The sequence below is a fragment of the Trachypithecus francoisi genome, unplaced genomic scaffold (assembly GCF_009764315.1).
Source record: "Trachypithecus francoisi isolate TF-2019V2 unplaced genomic scaffold, Tfra_2.0 Lachesis_group2, whole genome shotgun sequence".
In the NCBI taxonomy this organism is placed as follows: Eukaryota; Metazoa; Chordata; class Mammalia; order Primates; family Cercopithecidae; genus Trachypithecus; species Trachypithecus francoisi.
Window position 1 is genome coordinate 123,453,471 of NW_022681465.1, and position 21,461 is coordinate 123,474,931.

At 41.9% G+C, this 21,461-nt stretch overlaps 1 protein-coding gene across 1 annotated transcript in view; it reads right to left on the reverse strand.

The window, feature by feature from the left end:
• TENM2 (teneurin transmembrane protein 2) overlaps positions 1–21,461 on the reverse strand; it is a 526,850-nt gene that overhangs the window by 214,343 nt on the left and 291,046 nt on the right. The window contains exons 5-6 of the mRNA XM_033180356.1: positions 15,164–15,286; positions 150–355 (exon numbers count right to left, since the gene is read on the reverse strand). Of these exons, the coding sequence (XP_033036247.1) occupies positions 150–355; positions 15,164–15,286 (329 nt within the window). The remainder of the gene's footprint in view (positions 1–149; positions 356–15,163; positions 15,287–21,461) is intronic.

Sequence of the window (21,461 nt, forward strand, 5' to 3'; positions counted from 1 at the left end):
CTCCACATTCTCGCCAACATTTTTATTGTCCATCTTTTAATTATAGACATTGTAGTGGGTGTGAAGTGGCATATATATATATATATATACACACACACATATATATATAATTTTTTTTAAATGCTTGATTACATCAAACATGGTCATACCTGGGCATGAGATGGTGGAAGTCCTCTTCTTATGTAAACACCAAAGAGAGCATCCTTCCCGAGGGAGATGTTGAACTTTAAGAACTGGGGCTGACTGATGTGAATTTGTGACCTCCAAAACACCCCCGGTGGGACTTCTTGTGTTACCCGCCGACCCACTTCTGCTTCACCACTGTCTATGCTGCTGTTTTTCAATGACCAGGGCACTGAAAAAAAAAAAGAAAAAAAAAAAGGAATAAATACCAGTCAGTGACGTGTATACATTAGTTCGCTCTATGTTTCTGTTTGATTACACGTCAGGTTTTTTTTTGTTTGTTTGTTTGTTTTTTCTGTTTTAATATTAAGATTAAACTCATGGCGAGTTTCTTTTTAAGTTACAGCTAAAACATTTAGGTTTCAAATAACAAAGCTATAAATGCACACCCCAGGGCATCTGAAATCTTGGCACAACGCTTTCTAAAATTATGTGATTACTCTTTACGGATCAAATATAATCAGATCTGGAGCCTGATAAATACATGTAAAGCTTCCAACTATCCCAAATGTGACTGGGATGTAAAAATTACCACCAGGGGAGGGGAGGGTGATGTTAATTTGGCACCAAATTTAATTCTTGTAGCCTTTCATTATTCTTTCTAGACACAAATACACTCTGACATTTTCAACAAAAATCAGCCCAGAATAAATAAAACAACTCAGTAGAAAATGAAGACTTGAAACTCAAGCAGATCTTGAGTTAGAGGGAGAAGTCTAAGAACCGCAGGGAAACAACGTCTCTCCTTCATTGATATTAATGTATCTCTGTTGCATTATTTTAAATTGCTTATGTTGAAAATATTGGTTGCCCACACTCAGCATCCTTCAGAACTTTAATAATTGGAATTCTGAAAATATCCATTTTTAAAGTGGAGTTCTTAAAAACAATGAACCAGTCAGCACCTCCTATATTCCACGTGTGGTTTCCCTTGCAACCACAGGATTAAGGAAAAGCTGAGCATGACTAGCAGTTGCCCAAGAAAAGCAAGTTAATCAATCTCTGAGAGCTTCATTTTCCTTATCTCTAAAATGGGGAAAAAAATCTCACAGTATAAAAGTCATTTGTGATTCCTTCAAATCGATTCTGAACTTGGTAAGAAATATAAAATGTATTCTTCTATATTCCTAAGAACTTCTGAGCCAACTGAAATCAAACAGAAAGAACTGAAGTCATTTTTGTTTTGAGGGGAGTCTTTTCATTTCTGGAACCCCAATCACTTTGGTGACCTTGTAGATCCAAAAATTTCTTCAGCTTGATGGGCCCAGGATGCTCCCCTCGACATTCTGTGAAGGACTAACTCTTCTAAAAATATTTATCTATCATTTGGCCACCAGATATTGCAAAGGTTTCAGATGATCTGGAGAAATGATAAAATTGCTAAAGACTGGCCTAAATGGTGAGTGAACCTGCCTGACTCTGTCTCTTGGTCCCAGTTTCTCTATATGTAAAATGGAGAGATGACACTTTTGGTTCTCTGAAGGTCTTTCATGTCTAAATTATAAAAGAAAACCACAGAGTGATTTGAAGATATAAAGTTTTTCCCTCTTATTTTCTTTAACATATGAGGTGATTGTTTTTTATGCAGCTCAATACAAAGCCAGCAGGGACTTAAAATAAAGGAAGAGAAACACTGGTTTGGATCTTAAGAATAACCCTTTGACCTCTAGGAAAATAAAAGTAGGGAATGAGGTCCAAAAGGGAGTTTGGAAGCCTCCTTCACATCTCATCTTTAAAAAGAAAATAAACAGCCAGAGGTCCTGAGTGGTTCAGACATTCAGATGGGGACTAGATGGTTTATTTATCAAACATTCTGAACTTTTGTTTTGTTTCGTTTGTTTTTTGAGACAGGATCTCGCTCTGCTGCCTAGGTTGGAGTGCAGTGGCATGATCTCAGCTCACTGCAGCCTTGACCTCCTGGGCTCAAATGATCCTCCTGCCTCAGCCCCCCAAAGTAGCTGGGACTATAGGCATGGACCACCATGCCTGTCAGCTTAATTTTGTTTTTCTTTTTTCTTTTTTTTCTTGTAGAGACAAGGTCTCACTATATTGCCCAGGCACTGGTCTCAAACTCTTGGGCTCAAGTGATTCTTCAGCTTTGGCCTCTAAAATGCTGGGACTACCTCTGTGAGCCACCACATCCAGCAGGAACTTTTAAATGTTAGCTAACCTTTCTAATGGATACTGATTACCTACCTGCAGGGGGAGGAATACGGCATTGTGTTTAAGAGCAGAGATCCTGGGCTGAAATTGCCATGGTTCAAATCCTAACTTTGATACCAGCTAAGTGTATCTTGCTGTGCTTCAGTGTCCTCATGTGCATAGACGGGACACTATTTATTTCACAGGATTGCTATAAGGTTTTACTGAGTTTAGGCTGTGTAAAGCTCTTAGAATAATTTCTGGCACAAAATAAGTATTGTTACCTGTAATGCACTAAGCCTAAATTGGGTGTTGTTTATTTGGGGGTTTTGCTGAAATAATGGCATGTCCAGGGGGAAACACTTGTTATCACAGCAAGTTGAGCAGGAGCTCTCATTAGTATAAACTGGAAACTAAATTTTACTTTAAAATGCTGCATTTGACACCCCTTCCTTGGGGAAGGGATATAATAAAAAGGAGCTGGTAAGGAAGGGACATAGTAAGAGAGCCGCCTGGGGAAGAAGAGTGTGTGGGTCTCTCATAGGTACCAAAAGAAACCTCAGCAATCAGCATGGCAACAAGTTAAAGAAAAGTATTATAAATTAAAAAAAAAACTTTAAAAACATGATTCATCTTTAACTTAATAAGCTGGGCTTTCCTTTATGTCTGTTGGGCTTTCCGGCATTGCTGGTTAATGACAGGATCTGAAAAAGAGGCAGGAAATCAGCACCCACGAGTGTTCTAATCTACTGTGGAAACCTAAATGGATCGTGATGTCAAGCCAGATCCAGATGCTGGAGATGTGCAAGGGGGCTTGTCTCCAGAGAGCAGCTGTTCTGGAAAATTCAGACAAGGAGCCCCAAAGCTTCGGTTCTTTTTTTTTTTTTTTTTTTTTTGAGACGGAGTCTTGCTCTGTCGCCCGGGCTGGAGTGCAGTGGCCGGATCTCAGCTCACTGCAAGCTCCGCCTCCCGGGTTCACGCCGTTCTCCTGCCTCAGCCTCCCCAGTAGCTGGGACTACAGGCGCCCGCCACCTCGCCCGGCTAGTTTTTTGTATTTTTAGTAGAGACGGGGTTTCACCGTGTTAGCCAGGATGGTCTCGATCTCCTGACCTCGTGATCCACCCGTCTCGGCCTCCCAAAGTGCTGGGATTACAGGCTTGAGCCACCGCGCCCGGCCAGCTTCGGTTCTTATAGCAGTGAGGTCCTCTTCCTTTACTACACCCTGGCTTCAGGACACTGAGTAAATTAGCTCCTACTATCAGCCAGCACAGGCTACTTCTCAGTAGTCACAGTGCCCCCTAGGGTTTTAGATCCTCCCTTCCTCATCCCATTCACTAAATAAAGGAGTGCACCTTGGGGATGACAGAAGTCAGAAGTCAGACAGAACTGGGTTTGAATCCTGGCTCTGCTTCTTTCATGCTGTGTGACCTCTAGCAATTTGCTTAAACTCTCTGGATTTCCAGTAGCTTTTCCTGTAAAATGGGAACAATAGTTCTAACTGCCTTAGAGGGTGTAACAAGTAGAAGTACACAAAAGAGAGATTAGTATAGTGCCCAGCATGAAATAATAGTGAAATAATTACTAAGTTCTTACATGGAATGAAAAAAAGGATGAAAAACTATGTGGGAAAGCATGTGGCTTTCTTTGCAGAGTAAGGAATTCTCTAAAAGACAAAAAATAGTGTGTGCACTTGTAATATACATGAATGTCTATGTGTCTATTTGTATATATCTAGCTCTCTATCAAGAGTCTAATTCTTCTGGAATAAACTCATTTATGGGGACAAGCTTAAAACTGGGAGTCACGGCCTGGTTCAGGTCAAGTGCACCTTCACACTAAAGCTGTACGTTCCTTTACAACACCACCCCAACCACTCTCCTCAGCCAGTCAAATTGTTTTCTCTGTGTTTCTATAGCAATTACGCTTTTCTGCTGCCCACAGCAGCTGTTGTTAGGTATTGTACTTGATTTTGCATGCCTGCCTAAGTCTCTGTCTCTGGATACTATGCTCCCTGAGGTCAGGCAGAGATGCAGATTCATCTCTAGGTTCTCTAAGCTTTGCATCTGGTAACTGTAAGTGATCTATAAATGCTTATTGAACTGGATCAAACTCTACAAGCCCATCTGGTGGGGTATTGCAACCAAACCCCTATGATGACAGGGTAAAGTGAGAGCCTTAACAAAGATTTACTTTGAAAATCTACATGCGTAAGGAAAATGGATATGCTGTCATCAAGAACAGGCCAAGGGATACATCCTGTCATGCATGACTCAGCAAGTTTGGAGCACAGGCGCACAGCTCCACTTATTATGTAATCATGCCACGTGAGGCGCATTAGGTAACCACTCACGTGAGCTTGTGCTTGGCTGGGAGCTACTACTGCCTGTAAAAGGTATAACTACCCTGCTGATGCGGTACATACAGCTTGCACCCAGGCTCACACTCAGACTCACTCGTGCCTGGAGAGAGAGAGTAAAGCCGTGTTGCAACTGTCTATGATTCTTTGAGTGTTTTTCCAGCTACCCACCACTCTCCCACTGACTCAGTTAGAACCTGACTACATGTAAACTGAATTTTATTTATTAAATAAAATAACCTTTTGGAAGCTCTATATGAAATTTACTATTGAAAGAACTCTTCTTGTGGATCCTTTTGAAGAGTCATGAGTAAATGCTTAATTTGCCTTTTGTGTAAAATCTTACAACAAACAAACAAACTGGGAGAGATGTGATATAGGGAGAAAACCCTTAGATTAAGAACCAAAAGTCAAGAGTCCTAATCACGACTTAATGACTTTGAAATGTTTGTAGAAGGAACAGGTGTAAATGAATGATTCTGTTGAAGTTCCATCCTTGTTACTAAGCGTCTAGCTAGTTTTAGGCAGGTGTATTTCTCAAAGTCTCAATGTCCATATCTATATAAGAGTGGCTTGGACGCAAACATATCTTAAATGGCATTCCTCATTAGCCTATTGTGGCCTCTAGAGTGGGTCAGGAGGATCATTGCTGGGTATATGCTATGAAGAAGTGCCAGTGTGTGTGTGTGCGCGCACGCACGCACGCGCACACATTGGGCGAGGGGACGGGGTGGGGTTCAGCAGGAGGGAGGAGGAATTATTAGAAAACTTTTAGGCTTTGTTGATTAACAGATGACTTCACTTTCACAAGCTTGATTTATTTAACAGAAGATATCCACATTGTTAAACAAGCTAGTGTTTTCTTTCAAATTAAGTTCTTCAGGTGTGTAACTGAATGACACTTTTGCAAAGAGGGGTTTTCACTTTTTACTCATATATATGTACATATATATATATTTTTACATGAAGTCTTTCTTTCTATATATACAGTCATGAGTCAACAACAGGGATACATTCTGAGAAGTACATTTTTAGGCAATTTCATAGTTGTGTAAGTATACTCACACAAACCTAGATGATGTAGCATCCTACATACCTAGGCTATATGGTATAGCTTACTGCTCCTAGGTTACAAACGTGTACAGCATGTTACTATATTAAATACTGCAGGCAACTGTAACTCAGTGGTACTTGTGTATCTAAACATAGAAAAGACAGTAAAAAATATGGTATGAGAGATAAAAAAAAGAATGGTACACCTGTATAGGACACATACCATGAATAGAATTTGCAGGACTGGAGGTTGCTTTGATTAAGTCAGTGAGTGAGTGGTGAGTGAATGTGAAGGGCTAGGACATTACTGTTCACTACTTTTGACCTTGTAAATACTATAGACTTGGGCTACACTAAATTAATAAAAAAAGTAACTATACTATAACATTATGACAGCTAAGATGTTGCTAGGTGATAGGAATTTTTTAGCTCCATTATAATCTTATGGGGCCAGTGCTGAATGTGTGGCCAATCGTTGACTGAAACACTGTTTTGCCATGCATGACTATAATCTACAGGCCTTATTCAAATTTGTCAGTTGTTATAGAAATATTCATGATAGCAAAAGAAAAGTTTTTAAATATACTTTAAAAAAATCTTGAAAATGAGTGTGTATACTTTTTGTAATTTTAAAAACAATGAAAAAGAGAAAAATGTACAAATACTTCCTCCAAAGAGATAAAAAGAAAAGGTGTTTTTCTGTAAATTGCTACAGCCAGCATGGGGAACCATCTCAGTGACTCTATTCCTGGAGGCCAAATTTCTGGGCCGATGTCCAGGAGGATGGATCTCTGTTGTTCTCTAAGGTCAAAGAGAGCAGCATCAAAGCCACACTAAGTCCCATGAAGGAGGACTTGAAGCTGGGCTTCCCTGAGCCATACCAGCAGTTCCAGGACCACCAATATGGTGAGTCCCTCACATGACACCACTGAGAGGCAGGCAGCAAGGAAACAAAGTAGTTAAGATTTCTATCTTTATCTTCAAATGTCTAATGCCTAGCTAGACATTTTAAGGTCTAGCGGAATATCCTCCTATTGAGAAATTCTGAGGCCTTAAGGAGGCGATGTTGCCCCGTGGAGCTAGTCAGCCTGGGTTTGAATCCCAGCTCTGACAGCTACCAGCTGTGTGCCTTTGGGCTAATCACCAGCCCTCTCTGAGTCTGTCTACTCATCTGTATGTTGGGGTGCTTCTACATGTTGTACCTAACTTGTAGGTACTTCTGCATCTTTCTATCCTGTCTGTTGCGGTGCTACCTAAAAACAGCTGTAACTACTTTTTTTTCAGATGGGTGGGGGGTAAATTTGTGATGGCCTAATAAAAAACATAGGCTGCCTACTGTAGGCACTATTAATGAAAGAGGGACAATGGGTGGAGTGGGCCTTAATAAAACTGGCAGTCATTTTCCAGAGCAGCTGAAATCAATATACAGTGAGTGGCCAGTACGTCTGCAGACTGGGAGGGGCAGACAACAGGTCACACGTATTAAGATACCATGATCAGAGAAAACTGCATCACCAGTTCATTCTCTGCAAATTGCTGCTGTTGGTGTGTGGTCCAGCTGCTTCTCACATGGGCAACTCTGTGCAGTCTGCTTTATTGAAAAGCAACCAGATTTTATTTATTTAACAATGATTAAGAAATGTCCTAAGCAATGTTGGCTGGGCCATACATTCATACTTTCATGCAATAAACATTTATCAAGCATTGATTATGATAATAGGTATTCTTTGGTCAACATCAGAGTTGGGGTGTGTGTTGTATTTCCATTATCTCTTATCTAGGCAGCCTGTTGTCTAGAGTCCTGTGAATACACTTTGAGATTGAATTAGAGGCATCAAGAGAAGAGGCATTAAACAGCATCCTGTAATCATTCTATGAGATCTCACTGGTATCCTTGGGTTCTAGGCAATGACTGGGCCTGGCATCCTGGCATGCAGGACCCAGTCCAGTTCATGTCTCCCAGAGCTGGGGCTTCCATGGCAAATCTTTCAGTCTATCCAAGAGCTGTACAATGAAAAGTGTAGATGATGATCATTTTGCCCTAAGAAGCATGCGCGTTAGATACAATGGTTCTGGCTAGTTCATCTTTAGCTTAGAGATGAGATTTCTGGGTTTTTAGAGGCAACATTCTAATGATCAATTTTACAGGATAGTCCAACTCTATAACACCACAGAAGATTGCTCATGTAAATGTGAAACTATTACCTATATCTGAAACACGTAACTAAAATTTCAACCAGTTAAATAAGACTGATGTTGAGCAAAACGACAGCCTTCCATAGCCACATTAGGAGCTAATCATTTCAGAAAATGTTGCCATAATTCATTTACAGAAACAGCGAAACTATTACCCAAACAAGTGATAAAGGGAATGGACTCATAGTCATACCAGGGAAATGAAGCCGCATATTAATACTTCCTAACTTAACCGAACTCCGGAGGCACCTCAGCATAAATCTGCCTTGCAGATTATTCTGCCTCACATATTTTTATCTATTGCAAATAAAATTGAATTCAGAATATTGCTACAGTCATTACACCTCGTTTCCATTTATTTGGGAATCAGGACAACCATCTGAGGGTTCCGTTGAACCAACAGATAAGTGAAAAGATTCTTCCAAGGACCTTAGATTCACTGCCCAAGAATACAGCTCATCCGAGACATCAGCAACCCATCAGCCTTCACCCTGCTGCTGGCTGGCTATACTTCAGGAATGTAATTCCATCCTGAAAGTCACTGCTTCTGTGATGGTGTTCACAACATCACACAGTAATGACTTTTAGAAAATGTTTAGCTCTTGGGACTACATGTGGCTTTTACATCTTTTGAAATTTCAATTCATTGTGTTAGATAAAAATAGTCAACTCTTTGCCGCTGGGAATGTTAACAAGTATTTATACCTATGACTCTCCAGGTGAACTTGCTCCTGCATTAATATTTAGTTTAGTTTACTGTTATTGACAGTAGCTAAAATTTATTGAGTGGCTGCTAATCACCATGTAATCTCCTGATACTCTTACAATTTTTCCTGTTTTTCAGATGAGAGAACTGAGGTTCATGGAAGATAAGTGACTTGCTTAGGGTCATACAGCTTTTTACTGGTAGATCTGTAATCAAAACCCACAACTGACAGACACTAAAACCCATGTGGCTAACCCCTGTGCTGACTGCATTAAGGCCCGCAGTCAACCCTTGGTAGCCACAGGGTATGGATTCCAGGACCCCTGTGGACACCGAAATCTGTAAATGCTCAAGCCCCTTATATAAAATGGTGTAGTATTTTCACATAACCTATGTACATCCTCCTCTATAATTCAAATTATCTCTAGATTACTTATAATACCTAATACAATGTAAATGATAGGTAAATAGTTCTTATACTATCATTTTTATTTGTATTTTTTGTATTATTATTATTCCATATATTTTCAATCCGAGGTTGGTTGAATCTGTGGATACCTGTGGGTATGAAGGGCCAACTGTATATCAGAGGTATACCAGAGGTGCATATTTAGAGATCACAGACCAGATATCTGGGTGTAGAAGTCAATTCAGAAAGAGAAGTGTGGCCAATGAGGATATGGGAAAATGGACAGAGAGGGAAATTGGATTTCATTATTAATGCCCATGTCAAGCCACCAGGATGCTATGTACAACAGAAACTATGCAATTTAGCATGGGGCTATGGGTGGCAATCAAAAGCAAAAGTCCACCAGTATAAGTGCATGTAAGTTGTACCCATCCACAACAATGGAGAACAGCATGGCCTCCTAAAGGAGGGGAGTTGTTGGGTTGGTAGTTAGGATGTTGGTATATTTGCCAGTAGACGTGCAGTAATGGGGTGTTTGGCTCAAACATAATGACCCTTTGCCCTTCTGGGAACTTCACCAACTTTGGAAAAGCCCCATATAGGGAAGTGATCATTTCAAAACCCAGGGCTGTGTTCATTGAGAGGCTGATGAGAGCCAGCGGAAGAATTTACCAACCTCCCTGCTAATCTGGCTCCTAGTACCATGCATTAAGCCAACTAGTAAAAATCATTATGAAGTTTTTGCTGAAAGGGCAAGTGTAGAAAAACATGTTTCTAAACAGAATAACAGTCTTTGCCATTTTTTTCCAACTTGCATACCATCTGGAAATTCTAATTTTTTTTTCAAAGGGTAGGAAGGAAATGTGCTCCAGGCACAAATAAATGTTTACAGCTGAGTTATAAACCGAGAATGGTAGGGCTTAAAACAGACAGGCTGGCAGTGATGGAACTCAAGCTGCAGTGAGACAAATAATGCAGTGTGCAGGGGGCCAACTTGGTGTACACATTGGTCCTTTGGAATAGGAAGACTTGCTTCTTACTGACCTCATCAAGCCAATGTTGGGAAGAAATCCTCATCTGGGGCTTGGTTAATTCTTAGAAGGTAAAGGAAAAGGTGAAGTGGTATTGTCTATCTTGATATTTTGAAGGCAGTCTTCACCTTTGTTTTATTATATATATATATATATATATATATATATATATATATATATACACACACACACACATATATGTATGTGTGTATATGTGTATATATATATATATTTTTTTTTGATACAGAGTCTCGCTCTGTCACCTAGCCTGGAGTGCAGTGGCATGATCTCGGCTCACTGCAAGTTTCGCCTCCTGGGTTCACGCCATTCTCCTGCCTCAGTCTCCTGACTCTCTCCTGGGTCTATAGGCATCTACCATGCCGCTCGGCTAATTTTTTTTTTTTTTTAATTTTTAGTAGAGATGGGGACTTACCATGTTAGCCAGAATGGTCTTGATCTCCTGAGCTCATGATCAGCTTCCCAAAATGCTGGTATTACAGGCGTGAGCCACTGCACCCGGCCTATTTTTATATTTTTAAAAATAGAGATGAGGTCTCACTTTGTTGCCCAGGCTGGTCTCGACCTCCTGGCCTTAAGTGATCCTCTCACTTTAGCACCCCAAAGTGTTGGGATTACAGGCGTGAGTCACTGCATCTGGTTGGTCTTCACCTTTGGAAAATATAGACTCTCAAAAGATGTGACAGGCCATGGAAACTTGTTAAATGGACCAGCTGAGAGATGTAAAGATGACATCAGTGACAACAACTAAGACTCATGGATCATTTATTACATGCCTGATGCCACATGCAGTGTTTTCCAAGGGTCATTTCATTTATGATGGACAGCAAGCTTATGAGGGAGTTGCATTTCACAGATGAGGAACTGGAGGTTGGGAGAGAACAAATGACCCACTTACAGTCATACAGTTGCTAAGTGACGGTGCTGGTGTTTTTAGCCACCAGACCAGCTCCAAAATCCTATATTATAGAGCATCTTCCAATGCAAACTTACCAACAGTATATTATAACTAGGGCTTGGTCAAGAAGGAAGAAGTGATGTATTGGGAGTTTGATCTTCCTCTTCTGGTCTCCTATAACTTGGATAGTTACAGGGAAAGTTCTAGAAAAGTGGAAATGGGATTGGGAATGATACAGAGTGGTCATCAAACTTTTTATTTTTTTTTGAAGGGTCAGATGGTGAATATTTTAGGCTTTTTGGGCCATATAGTCTCTGTTGTACCCATTCAATTCCACCATTTTATTCTGAAAGTAGCCATAGACAACAGGTAGTAGTCATGGTGGTGCTCCATTAAAACTTGATTTATAAAAACAGGCAGCTGGTCAGATTTGGTCCATGAGATGTAGTTTGCTGACCCTGATATAGAGGGCAACTTGAATCTAAAATGAGTGATAGGTTTTGAGAATGATCCATGCAGTTCTATACTTGAGAGTTTATTCTTTGTTAAAATCTGTGCACAAATTGGGTACGTATGATGCGCCCTTTAAAATCTCTTGTATACTTTTCCTGGGCCTGACCAATCAAACTGAATTCCCTTACGTTATCTGACCAGGTCAGAATACTGTATTGAATCATCGTTCTCAAGGCTTATCTAATCCCAGATCTACAGAGAAAGTTCTCCATGCCCTTGTAATGAAGATGTATGAGTTCATTCCTTTTAACATAGAAATACACACAAGATGGTGAGTGATTCTGGCAGACTGTGTGTTCCCTCTTCTTGATGTGAAAGCCAACAACCATTCATGTTAAGGTTTAATTGAAGGAGAGCGGAAGAAAGAAAAATAAGGCTCGAACAACAACAAATGGAAAAGGGAAAGGCAAAGACCAAAGAATGTACTCTCCCAACTAATTAATCAAGTGCTTTGTTTCCACTAACATATCAGAGTGTGTAGGCTGCCCTGTCTATTAGACTTGCTCCCAAACCTGAAGAATGTAAATACTCCTAAAGACCAGGTAATGAAATCTCTATCGATGTGCCATCTTAAATGGGACTCACATGCCTGTGTTTTGCTTACATTTTAATTTGCTTCTGCTGGATACTTATCCAGTAATTGCTTAATGAGATTATCCTCCTTGGCAATGTGTGGTGTATCTTGATTAAAACATTGGAGTGAAGGAATATCGTATACCAAAAAAAGGAGGGGTGTTATTTAATTACCTTATTGCCAATATATCTTGATTGTCTCTTTGAAACACTGGAAAAGTAGTCCATTGGAATTGATTCAGGTTATCTAAATGTATAGGATTGGGGAGTGGGGAGCCAGGAGGTCACTGGGTATACAAATTCAAACCTAAGGTCACTTTTGATCAAAGAAATAGGCATGGGTGAGAAAACTGAAAACATTTTAGTCATTTTGTAAGTCAAACCTTAAAACAACTTAAGAAGAGATCTGATCTCTTTTTAAGTTTCAAATTTTATTTCATCTCTAAGCAATTTTAAATTCTCACACTTTTTTCTTGAGTATTCTATTGACAAAATTCATTGGACAATGATTTGGCAAACATTTTGTCTGTCTCTGCTGGGTACGGTGGCTCATGCCTGTAATCCCAGCACTTTGGGAGGCTGAGGCGGGAGGATTGCCTGAACTCAGGAGTTCGCAATCAGCCTGGGCAACACGATGAAACTCTGTCTCCATTAAAATACAAAAAATTAGTCGGGCGTGGCAGCACACACCTGTAGTCCCAGCCACTCTGGAGGCTGAGGCAGGAGAATCGCTTGAACTGGGGAGGTGGAGGTTGCAGTGAGTCGAGATTGCATCACTGCACTCCAGCCTAGGTGACAGAGTGAGACTCTGTCTCAAACAAAACAAAACAACAAAACAACATTTTATCTGTCACATAACTTATTTGGAAAATATCTGAACTAGTAATGTTATATGACTTATACAACAACATTTTCAAAAGCATGTTGCACATAAGGGGAAAAATTCTGGTCTTTCCAAAGACACAATGGAAAGTGTTTCTTCATTTGTTAAATTAGAGACACATAACTCTTGTACTCTTAAGACTTATTCTCTGGGTGTGCGATGCAAAAGCTGGTGGGGAGCAGAGGCAGAAACAGAGGCTTATCACAAATGGGAGGAGTGCTTGATCTTGACCTTAATTTATGGAGGCCAGTAGAGATCATAAATTCCCATTTATGAAGGACACTACTCAAAAAGCATTGGTATATAACTTCAGAATGCATACACATATAAACAATTTCTCTGTGCCCAATGACAGAATATGCATATTCATTTCACATGTGTATTCTGCATTCTTCTGAAGGGATGAGGTGCTGACTTGTAGGTTAAAGGACATTTATGGATAAAATGTGACGGAGACCTCATAAAGCAGAGTTTCCAAGGGCAGCACTACTGTCATCTTGAAAGGAGATAATTCTTCATCACAGGGGGCTGTCCTGTGTATGATAGGTTGTTTAACAGCATCTCTGACCCCTATCCACTAGATGCCTGCCATGCCCCCTCCAACTGTGACAATCAAAATAGTCTTTAGACATTGCCAAATGTCCTCTAGGGGTGCAAAAATGCTATGGCTAAGAACCATTGCCCTAGAGAAAACTTAAGGAGCAGACAGTGTCAAGTACTGGAGGTGACCAGGTTTCAAATCTGAGGTCAATACATTTGGCTCTGGGCTTTTTTGGTCAGTTAAGGCAGAACATGGTCAGTTAAGGCAAAATATACTTTTCAGTTTTAGGTCTAGTTTAACTTACCCGATAATGGAAAGCATATAATTTCATCCTCAGATAAAACTTTTTCATGCTTACTTAAAGGTAATTTAGTGTTATGATTATGACAGATGAGTACAGCGATTCTTAACGACTGGATAAAAAGACAAAAAAGTCATCCTCAAAGCATTAGGACAGCTCTGGGGAGGATAATTGAAGCAGCATTAGCATCTCAGGATGACTAATGTGCACCTCTGGGGGCAGATGATTTCTGGAATCTTCTCTGTGGAAAATGACTGCTTGAAGAAAAGCTCCAACCTCCTGCCCAGAGATGCACAGGGCACAACTCGGAGTCCAAATTTGTACCTATTTGGGTAAGTTCCTCTAACCTTCTGGGCCTGAGTTTCTCAGAGACATTTTTCCTTCCTTTAAAGTTGTTAAAGTTACACAATGCTAAGCCTGGCATGCAATAGGTGCCTAATAAATGCTGCTTCCTTTTCCTTCTTTGAAATATCCCTGTAGGGTGCTTCCAAAATGTGGGGGTGAAGTGGTTATAGATGCTAAAAGGCAGAATGGAAATCTGCATGTTGGAGAAATCCTTTCATACAATCTCTCCCTTGCGATTTCCATCCCGAATTGAGCATATCTCACTGCGTGCCAGCCTGGCTAACCATTCCATTAGCTGCTCTGTCTTAATTGCTCCAGTCTCCCCCACCCCCACCCCATGGTTCTGTTTTCTCTCCTCCTTCTTAGCACCTTGTTAACACTTTATTTTTTTTTTTCCTGCAAGGATACAGTTGCCTGATTTCTTCAATAAACATTTCTATTGTCCCCTTCACTGTTCTGAGAAGAGAAGCTTTGTTGCCGAGTTGTCAAAACTCCTTTCTATTCTCCCCCAAAGCAGAGCAGCTCTGAGCCTTTCTCTTTCATGCCAAGCCAGGCAGCTTCCTCCCCAGGGAGGCTGCATCTCTCCTCCTGGGAGAGAAACCCAGTCTGATGGCATGTGCTGCCTGCTGCTCTCTGCCTTCTGATTAGGCAGGACTTTCTCCTGCTGCTGCTGCTGCTGCCACTCCAGCTGCTGCTGTGGCTGCTGTTTCTGCACAGGCCTTGGGATGCTTTCAAGTAGCTCTGGACCATGCCAGTTACTGCAGATAGCATAGGTATGCACATTGCTCTGAGCAGGCACCATGCCAGCTCTGAGTGATCCAGCCAAACACAGCTAACAGACAGGAACAGCAAACAGCTTTTAATGGGGGCACCTATGAAAGGCAACGATTTTTTCCCCTTTTTCTTTTCCTTTTTGCATACCTTCCAAGATTTGGGTTAGAAAACCTGAACCAGCTGGCGAGAGCTCGGAATTCTCCTGTGACCTCAAGAGGGCAAGCAGCAGCTGTAACCTCACCTTTGCCTCCAGATGGCATTGTTGCCACATCATCGTTTCCTGGTAAGCCGGTCCTTATCCCATTGTTAAAGGTGTGCCCATCTGCAGGCTGGAGTTGCCAATTGAGTCCGAGCAGATGCATTGCTGCAGGAGAGACAAAGTAATGAAAATATAAATAGATAATTCAGCAATGCAAATGTCAAGGGGGAGGGCCAGGTGCCTTTTTCCAAGCGATTGCCTTTTAAGGAAGCTGTGTCAAAAATGGCTTGCCCCAGGCCACAGGGATTAGCGAAATACAGAAAGCAGAGATCCGAGTAGTTAGGTCTCCCCTTCTGGTGCTGTTGCTCATAGTCTCAGGGGGAGAGGATCCCTTACAGTGGGCGGAGGAGGGAGGAGAAAACACAGCCCAGATCTTCCAAACGGTGCCACAGTGGAAGCGAAAATAGCCCCTTCGAATCACAGTAAAGAGTGCTGCTCAACCACATCCATCCTTTTCTACACTCTGGACACAGTTGTTTTTAGACTGTTAGTCTAGGGGCATTGACAAGCATTGTTTTCCCCAAACTATACACTCACAAGTAAGTCAGCTTCAAAGGAGGCTACCCAAATAGTACCTGTTTGCTAGTACCTGTTTGCTGGTACCTGTTCTGAACTATCAGTGCAGCCAGCAGCATCTATAGTGGTATTGGCCCACCTCCCTATTTCAAACTTTAGAATTTCTTTTCCTTTCCACCTCTCTTCATGATAAATGGATACCTTTCAGTGCATTGCAGAAAAACCCTGGGGGGTTGATGGTGGAATGGGGTCCTTTTCTGAAAACATTACGATTCCTTCCCTCTCTGTCGCTCTCACTTTAGCAGAGTATGGAATGAAACAGAGTTCTGAAGTACTGCCTGTTCTGTGCTAAGGAACTGAGCACGTCCGCAGACGTCTTGACTCCCATGGGCACCCCAAGCCTCCAAACAAGCTTCTGGTCTTCCTTGTCATCCTACCTATGTCAACTCCCCACCATGAGTTTAGCAAACATAACACAGCCCTATCCCTGATGGTTCTTGGTGAGTTGTTTCTACTAAGTGGAATGAAAAGCAAACCCTAAACACCTGTATTGTTTCAAAGCACTTATCTAAGAGATGCTTCTTTTGAGAATAAGTAAGGAATTTATTCCCCTGCATGTCTCTCATCCAAATGATGTCTGGCATTTCAACTGGACACAGGTTGACGCTGTTGCTGCATTCCTACCGCTGTGGGAGAGAAAGGGCTGTTGACAGGGAAAGGTTTGGAGTCTGATGTGGGGATGGGAGAAACAATTAACCATAGGAAACACAATTAACAATGCTTAGGAAATTGTTCACACAGCAATTAATTCTGCATGCCTACCACCACTTAAAGTCAGACTGCATTCTATTAAGGTTAAAAACCTATCTTCAAACAATACAGCTCAGATTGATGGCCACAGATGAAGGTGGCAAGGTGTCTGTGTGTGTGTGTGTGTGTGTGTGTCTGCTTTTCACGTACACTCTTCTCCATCTAAGAACCATGTTTTCTTTCCATATATTCCTCTAAAGTGAAAGGCCCACTGTTACAACTTCTTGAGATGATAAATAGTAATAAGAGTAAGTGACATTTACTGTACACTTTCCATCAAGGTAACACCTAATTTTCTCCTGCAGTTTATCTGTTATATGTAGGTCACTTACTTGAAGAGACCAGATTCCATTGCCTCCAATAATGACATATTTTCACTGTACAGAGGTCAGGAAATGAGAACTAATCGTGGTGGCTTCAAGATAACGATAGCTTCTGATTTGTAATTACCAGGTGAAGGGAGTCAAGGAATTAGCTATTTTAAAATAATGTTTTTTAAAAAATGATACTATTGGGTTATTGAAGCTCGCGTTGGGCCAGCTGCAGCTGCACTGGAGATGCGGTTCTTTCAAGGAGAGTCTTAAAACAGACACTGACAGGTACTGCAGGTGCCGCTGGAACCCAGGCCTAACAAAGCTTTGGTTTCACATCTACAGAAGTAGCGGTGGGTCCCATCAGGCCAAGATGACAACCTCCCTAACACCCCATCTCAAACTCTTGTCAAAACTGCTCTGCTCTTATAGCACTCAATCTTGCCATTCTAAGGTGCAGAACATATTGCAACCGTCAGCTTGGTGAGAAAAGCAAGCAAACAATCCCCTAATGTTACTGAACAGGAAGAGACATCCCTGCAACTGTGTTTCCTCTGTTTCCAAAGATGCCTTCCCTCCTGCCTCCCCTCCCCACCTTTTTCTTTGTTTTGGGTTCCATAGCATCTTTTTATTTTTATTTTTTAAAAGTATCCTGAAAATAAGAAAACTACAGATGAGGCGAAAAGGGTTAGGGTCAGAGTACACCTGAAACTTCTCAGACAACTCCCAGGAGTGAGAAGAAAAATAAGAAAGTGAGATGGAGGTGGAGAAGGGGAAAAGCCAAATCTGCTGAATATGAGGCCTGTCCTTCCAGAAGAAGCAATGCAACAAAAATGAAACTCAAGTTTGGGCATATTTTCTGTTGTTGAATTGAACATTAAGTAAATAAGTGAGAATTATATCAGGGGTATAACCACCTTCTCTTGTTTTTTGGGAGTGTCTGAAATAGGTTTTTGTTGGCACTTTTTTTTTTGAACAGCCATTCCTTCTCTCTCACTTGAGTAGGAAATCGAGATGTTCTCTCTGGCCTGTGGGGAGGGACTAAAGTGTCCTTAGGATAAAGACCCCAGGGAGCTGTGAAGTAAATGAGTTTCCTGACTAATGAGAGCCCTATTTCTTATTCTGCTGCTGATTTGCTCTATGGCTTGGGCTGAGAAATCAGTCTCTCAATCAATCTCTCCCTTTACCTTTTATAAAGATTTCCCTGTACAGGTAGAATAATGGCTCCTTAAGGGCCAGAGAGAGGTTACACATCTGCAACCCCCAAAAGATCTGACAGTGTCTTGAATATAAATGGCACTCCATCAATATTTATTAGAATAGATAATGATACACGGGGGGCAGATTTGGGGGGTTGGATTGTAGGATGTTACATGCTTATAAATTAAAAAATACATAATCAGAGGCATAGAATATGGGATAAAACAGTGCTGGTAGCAATATGGACTAGTTTGCAAACGGAAGGATATTTTAGTTATCAGTATATCAACACCTGCTGCCAATCATTGCACCTTTTTTTTTAGTGCAGTGGCGCGATCTCTGCTCACTGCAGGCTCTGCCTCCCAGGTTCATGCCATTCTCTTGCCTCAGCCTCCCGAGTATCTGGGACTACAGGCGCCTGCCACCACACTTGGCTAATTTTGTAATTTTGTTTGTATAGAGACAGGGTTTCACCGTGTTAGCCAGGATGGTCTCGATCTTCTGACCTCGTGATCCACCCACCTCGGCCTCCCAAAGTGCTGGGATTACAGGCGTGAGCCACCGCGCCCCGCCACCATTGAACCTTTTCTATGGCCAGGTACCATAGTAGACATTCTAAAGGCATTATCTTAAGACTCACTGGTAGGTACTATTATCCCCATTTCATGGATGAGGAAACTATTGACTGTGAAGTTTGAGAACAGGGGGATTTCAGAATCAGAAGGAAATTACTGTGGGAGGTGGCTATCTGCTTCATATTTCACAGTGATCTGGTTACAGATTCTATGGGCAATGGAGTCTCAGCAAGCCTCATCTTTGTTTCAAAACTCATAATAATCTCATCGGGGTTGGTGAATGACCACACTCCTTCCTGAGAGGGGTTAGATATCTTTATCCTGTTGAATTCGGCACATACTTTATCACACAGTCATTCTGGGTCTTCAATGAAGATGACGTGGGCTACAGCCATGGCTGACCAGTGATAGAATACAGCATGTGTGAAGACATGAACTGTTACTGTTGTAAGCCACTGAGAGTTTGGGATTGTTGTTACAGTAGCATGTCTGAAGCTACCTTGACTGATACTTTCATCCATAAGGAAACTAGGAAATGGCAATTATATACAGCAAATCTCTGTGCATTCCTTTAGGTTTTATTGGATCCTTTCTGAAACTCAGCCAGAGAGAATTAGCACATACTTTGGGCCACTGTATTTGTTTCTATGAAAAACAACAAAAAAACAGCACTTTAAATGTGATGCCATAATACCTCCAATTTTAATTTACTCTCAGAACCAGACTTGGAAAGCTGAGCTGGATGGGGTGGCTCACGCCTATCATCCCAGCGCTTTGGGAGGTTGAGGCAAGAGGATTGCTTGAGGCCGGGTGTTTAAGACCAGCCTGTTTAACATAGGAAGACCCTATCTCTAAAAAAAATTTAATTAATTAAAAAAAAAGAAAGCTGAGAAACCTCAGAGTAGCCAGAGTTATTGCTGCTTCATATCAAGATTTCACATAAATGATGGACTCCTCAAGAGATCCTGGATGCACTGGGGTGGTTCCCTCTCCCGCCCCACCTTGAATGCTCTAGCAGTTCATCCCAAAAGGCCTGGTCCAGATCATCTGAGGGTCAAAAGTGAAATGAGTTTGGGAGGACCTCTCCCTAACATCCCTCCCCGTCACTGACAGCCAGAATGTACAATTCATCATGATCTGACAGGCTCTGCTTCAGAGAGACCCTCGGGCTCCATGGGTCACTAAGAATGGGATGGGGAAGGACTCCGAGTGGAAACTCGTGGAATCCAGGTGGGAGCTGGGAAGCCAGCCACTTAAAACACAATAGGCAGCCAAACTCTGAGAGTATCCCTCTGGCTAACTGGAGAAAACTGTCATGGCATTCTGAAAGGCAACCAAGACAGGATGGTGGGACCACACACAGATCCCCGAGTTCAGTAAGGATAATAAACAGACCTACATGGAGTAAGGGTGTGATATTTTCTTATTGAAGTTGCTGTGTTTTTGTGCCAGGTGGGTTCCAAAGGCAATACTCCGAGGGAGTGACGCCCGAGAAAGGGAGCTGGGTTGGTTGCAAGTAACTGAGGATTCTCCAGCAATCACAGGACAGGGAGATTATAGGGCCAGAAAAGTGGCAGCTTGGAATGGGGGCTGTCTGAAATAGTAATTAGGGAATGTGTGGGCCCTGCTGGGTGCCACTTAGAACCTTCTGTGTTCATTGGCTGGCAGAGGATCAACCTGACAAGAGAGTCAATCAATATGTCAGCAATACTTCCCAGAGAGCTGCTCAGCCCCCGCTTGTCAAAGAGGGCAAACATGGAGGCCACGGATGCTCTGTGTTTGCTGAGCAGGCCCCCAGGAGCAGGGGGTGCCTTTAAAGATCAGGCTTGTCAATACATAACCCGAGGAGGAGATTGGGCTTTCCCTTTGAAAATGGAAGACTTCAGGCCACGCAGAGCTTAGGGAGCAGGAGGAGAAAGCCATGCCTGCTGGGTCTTGGGGCTCAGCATGCCATTAGATTCACAAGGGCCTTAGAGATGATGACAGAGCTCATTCAGAGACCAGGTAGGATGACAGAAAGGGTCAGGGCTGGGTCTCCCTGCCTCTGCACCAGCCAATTAAATCAACAATGTCGGGGCTCCTGGGGGAAATATACCAATTCCAAAAGTGTCACTGCTGGAAGGAGAGAACCACAGCGGAATAATCAGGGCTAACATGCACAACTGCTTACCCTGAACTTGCACAGGCAACCTGCAAAGTCCCCTTTGCAATCAGCAGTGAAAATTAACACATATGAGTAAGTCTACTCAATGGTGATAGCGACAATTAACGTTCATTTTGACCGTGTGCCAGGTATTGGGTTCCTTATTTGCATGCAGCATAATGTATTCCTAATTTACCAGTCAGCGCATATTTACTAAACACCCACTGGGTGTCAGATGTGTCCTAGGCACCAGGAGTAAAGCAGTTTTAACAAGACAAAATCCTCGCTGTCATGGAATCTACATTCTAGGGGCAGGTGTAGAAACTAAACACAGAAGTGGAAAGCCGGGTTTAGGGTTCAGAGGCACTTGGAGGTGGGGGATGAATTGAAAATTTCTTCTTTTTTTCATTTAATGTAGTCTGTTCAAGGATGGCGTTTGTGATAGGTAACATTTGAGCAAAGACATAAAGGAATCGAGAAAGCAGTTTAAGCTAATGTCTGGGGAAGAGCACGCCAAAGGGAAGTGGAGTTAGTGGGAAGGGGGAGTGGCAGGTGAAGGGACAGGCAGGGTGAAGGAGTAGCTGCCTTTGGGGAGCTTTGCCTTTTGTTTGGAAGAGAAGGGATGATGCTGGAGGATTCTGAAAAGGATGAAAACTCACTTTTTCTTCTTCATTCTCACTCGATGAGGTGGTAATATAATCTACATTTTATAGATAAAGAAATTG